The 4,594-nt window shown below is 38.7% G+C and overlaps 1 protein-coding gene across 1 annotated transcript; it reads left to right on the top strand.

The window, feature by feature from the left end:
* Window positions 1-2,938: 2,938 nt before the first annotated feature.
* Window positions 2,939-4,126, top strand: LOC138884022 (uncharacterized). The gene is made up of 2 exons (XM_070164759.1): window positions 2,939-3,472; window positions 3,572-4,126. The coding sequence occupies exons 1-2, from the start codon at window positions 2,939-2,941 to the stop codon at window positions 4,124-4,126; spliced, it is 1,089 nt and encodes a 362-aa protein (XP_070020860.1).
* The last annotated feature ends 468 nt before the right edge of the window (window positions 4,127-4,594 follow it).

Below are 4,594 nucleotides of genomic sequence, written 5' to 3'. Positions count from 1 at the left end.
TTTTCTGACGATCCGTTATCCAATTCCCAGCGTTATCTTTAAAGAAAGAAATATTGTTATGCCTACCCTATTAAGGACAGAAATGGGAAAAAATTTTGTATTGGCATCGCCCTCATTTAGACAATTAAGACGAGATCTAATCTTCTAATGATCCTCCTCCAGGCGTAGAGTATTGTTATAATCAGTGATTAGAGTGTGTTCTAAATTTCTAAGGAATGTGCTAGTAGCATAACTGGTGAGTTTTGGATCCCCTAATTCTGGCTAGTATCCTTTTCTTATTGGCGAAAATATTTCCAAAATTTTGGGCACTCCATTCTCTAATGTTAGTCTAGAAACATCTTTGTGCATCACTGAAATTCCTATTATCTCAACTTTGCTCAACCACTTTACTAAACTCTAGGTGTCTTAGCCAATATTTTTCGAGTCTAAAGGGTTTGATAGAATTTGTCGAGATAGGATTCGTTAGCCTGATTAATAGCGGATTATGGTCGGAGTAGGTTTTTGGGAGGTGAGTTACCATTACTGAGGGGTACAGCTTTAGCCAGGCTTCATTAGTAAGGCATGGATCAAGTCTTTCTAATGTAAGACCATACATCCTATTTCTATGGTTAGACCACGTGTAACGGCAACCTTTGAATCCTAGGTCAATTAAGTTACAATAGTTAATACACGACCAAAATCTAGAGGTCTTATTTCTACTAATGTTCCTGCCTCCCCATTTCTCATCTTGAGTCAGGACATCATTAAAGTCGCCACCTATGAGCCAAGGGCCTTTGTAGTTATCAAACATAAACTACAAAAACCTAAAATTTTCCCACAGAGTTATCCTATTAGTTACATAATTACTAGCATATATTGCACTAAAAAGCCAAAGGTTGTGATTTGGTAATACCTGGAGTAGAGCATGCAGTTCTTGATCAGTCTGCCTAACACGATCCACTACTACCATGGTGTCTATCCACATAATAACCATGCCACCAGCTCTTCCAACCGTTGGGATCTCAATTAGATCTGAGAAGTTGAAATCTGCCCTAAGAAGTGCATGGTTTTCCATTTTTGTTTTCAATAGTGCAACCATGCATGGATTGTGATTATTAATCAGCTCCCTAAAGTTACGTCTGAAGTCTGCATTATTAGCGCTTCTAACGTTCCATATTATTATACTAGTAGGTGTCCCTCAGAGTGGGATTCACTAGGACAACATATTTTGTTGTTGTTGTGTTGATCGATGGTGTTATCTCGATTGAGCATCTTTGGAGTGCTATTGGGCAGCAGAGTATGTATTTCTTGTCCTCCCTCTCCGAGAATACTTCCTTTCTATTCAATATGCATGTAGAGTGATTTAATTTTTAGATGGTATGGAGATTAATTTGACCGTCAAATATTTAGTAAGACAAATACTATGACTCTCTGTTTTTGATAAAAATTATTGCTTGATCGGTATGCTTTTTCATGCAATAAAAAATACTAATAATAAGGAACGACACAAATATAATATTTTTAGTTTTCTACAGTTTTTTTAGACATGAAATAAGGAAAATATTGATATAAAAGAGATAAATAAGAATGTTGGTTTTAGAGAACTGTCACATCACCAGGCCTATTCCCAGCTTTATATTTATTTGTAGATTCTTAACATCACTTGATTGATGATCAATTTTATAAGATTTTTCAGTGATGCTTTATAAAAACTAAGGAGACAAGAAGTAAAAAATGGCACTTGAAAACAAAAACACAATGGGTGAGTTCAAAAAGAAAAGTTCATTTAAAATTTCAATGGAATTGAAGTGAGGTATTAATTTTTCTTTATACTTTAAAATTTTACTCTCTTTTCTCTTTTAAGTTAAACTTTAGAGCATTGTTGTCTCTATGTTTTTTTCTTCTTTTCCTTTTTACAGTCTTATACAAAAGAAGAGCGTGATGAAAAAGTTATAATAGGTAGAAATGAATTTTATGAGATGACGCAGATTTCTAGGATGTTGGTCTATTTTTTGAAGGAAAAAGTTTTTTTTTTGTATTACAACAGTGATTTTAGTTATCTATAGAAGAACGAAAACATAGAAAAAGAAAAAAGGAAGAAAATGAAGAATCACAAAATAATATTTAGTAGTACTTAATAGAACAAAGAGCAAGAACTATCTGAAACTAACACACTATAGTATATCTGTTTCACGGCTCAGTAAGCCCTTGGACACAGGTGCTACACTAATAGCGTTTGGGCATCTTTTTGAACTATTATTTCCGAGAATATTTTCTTAGAATTAACCTAAATAACCGGCCACCCAATGCTTAAACAAAAAATAACATGAGAATATATACATATATATATATACACATATTTAAACAAAAAATAACATGAGAATATATATATATATATATAGTGAAAGCTAAAATGGATGACTTAAGTGGTATTCGAAAGGAGAATGCGGAGAATGTGAAAACTTCAAACAGTCGGAGTACTTCGGCAACAAATGATTTGGTTTTACGGTTGGAACAAAAGATACTGGAGTTACAGGGAGAGCCTGAGTAGGTCCGCAACTTAGGAAACATATGCCTCACCCTGAACATCTCCGATATCAACGAACAAAACACCAAAAATCGAGCACCTCCACAAAATACACCAAATCAACATCCACAAAGCCCTCCCGCACTGGATCAATATGCAATTTCACCTCAAAATCTCAATCTTTTACCGATACCAACTGCACTACAATACCACCATCAACCAATCCAGTACCCACAAACCACCACCTATCACACTCCTCAGAACATACCACAACCCATTTCCAATCCTCAAAACTCAACCAACGATCACCATTACGCCCAAATCCCTGCCACTCACCAAAATAACCCTATATAGGTGGAAACCATACCTCATTCTACTCAACCAATCTCCTATACACCAGAATCCGCTGAGAAGGACCTGCTCATCGAGAACATGGCTGAGGAACTCAAGAAATTGACAAGTCGAGTTCAGGATGTCGAAGGAGGCAAAGAGATAGAAGGTCTGAATTATGAGGATCTATACATACATCCGGATGAGGAACTGCCGGAGGGTTACAAACCTCCCAAGTTCGAGATGTTTGACGGAATAGGTGATCCCAAGTTTCATTTGAGAACTTACTGTGACAAGCTCGTGGGGGTCGAAAAAGATGAAAGGATACAAATGAAGCTCTTCATGAGAAATCTTACTGGAGATGCTCTGTCCTGGTACATAAGCCAGAACCCTAAGAATTGGGCCAATCGGGTAAGTATGACATCAGAATTTATGGACCGGTTCAGGTTCAACACGGAGAGTGTACTGGATGTCTTCTACATCCATAATTTAAAGAAGAAGCTAACTGAGACCTTCCGTGAGTATGCTACCCGGTGGAGGTCAGAAGAAACCAAGGTCAGACCAGCACTAGAAGAAGAACAAATGAACAAGTTCTTTGTCAGGGCACAGGACCCACAGTATTATGAAAGGCTAATGGTCATTGAGAATCACAAATTCTCCGATATCATCAAACTTGGAAAAAGGATTGAAGAAGGTATCAAAAGCGGAATAATGACAAATTTTGAGGCATTACAGGCTACGAAAAAAGCATTGCAATCAGGTGGCATATCAAATAAGAAAGACGTAGGGGCAGTAATGGTGGATCAAGGCCCAAAATCTCTACTTACATACCAAACACCTCCACCCACATACCAAACCTCATCTCCCAGATATTCCCAACCAACCACTGCCTATCACACCTATAATTCCCAACCATCTCATTTTCAGTCACCTCCGACTCGCCAAAACTACCCAAGACCCCGACCTAACTTTGATCGCAAACCACCCAAACAATACACCACTATTGCTGAACCTATCGACCAGCTGTACGAAAGGCTGAAAGTCGCTGGTTATGTCACTCCTATTCCCTTCGTGGCAGTGGAGAACTCATCTCAATGGGTCAACCCAAACAAAACCTGTGCATACCATTCTGGTATGAAGGGGTACACCATTGACGAGTGCCGAACATTGAAAGATAAAATCCAGACATTGATTGATAACAAGGTCATACAGGCGAAAGAAGCTTCACCCAACGTCCGCAACAATCCTCTTCCAAATCATAGAGGCGGAGGGGCGGTAGGATACATGTGATAGAGATGGATGAAGAATGGGATCCTGAAGGGTCAATCAGGCTTATCCGAGAGAGCGATGACTTTAAACCTGCAGTCACACTCACTCCTATTATAGTACAGACGTAGTCGCCAGTCGAGTTGAGATAGCCGCATCGGTTCCATTAGAGGTAGAGGTAGCTCCACCTGAAATCACACCTATTCCATTTGAGGTAGAAGTGACCACACCTTCCACAGTGATAGTGTTAACCACACCTCCTTTCGATTCCAAAGCAATATCCTAGGATTACGTTGCCGAAGCTTGGCAAAAGGGGAAGGCAAAAATGGAAGAATCTGATGTTGCACAAGGAAATGACAAGAACTGGAAGGGTCTATACACTTGAACACTTGGGAGGATCGAGTAAGGAGGCCACTACCAAGCAACCTGTCATTGAAACGGGGCCAGATGATCTTTGGAGGAAAGTATAGGCAAGGGAATACTCCGTCATTG

The sequence above is a fragment of the Nicotiana sylvestris genome, chromosome 12 (assembly GCF_000393655.2).
Source record: "Nicotiana sylvestris chromosome 12, ASM39365v2, whole genome shotgun sequence".
In the NCBI taxonomy this organism is placed as follows: Eukaryota; Viridiplantae; Streptophyta; class Magnoliopsida; order Solanales; family Solanaceae; genus Nicotiana; species Nicotiana sylvestris.
Note: the sequence above shows the minus strand (reverse complement) of the source record. Positions and strands in the feature narration are given on the sequence as shown.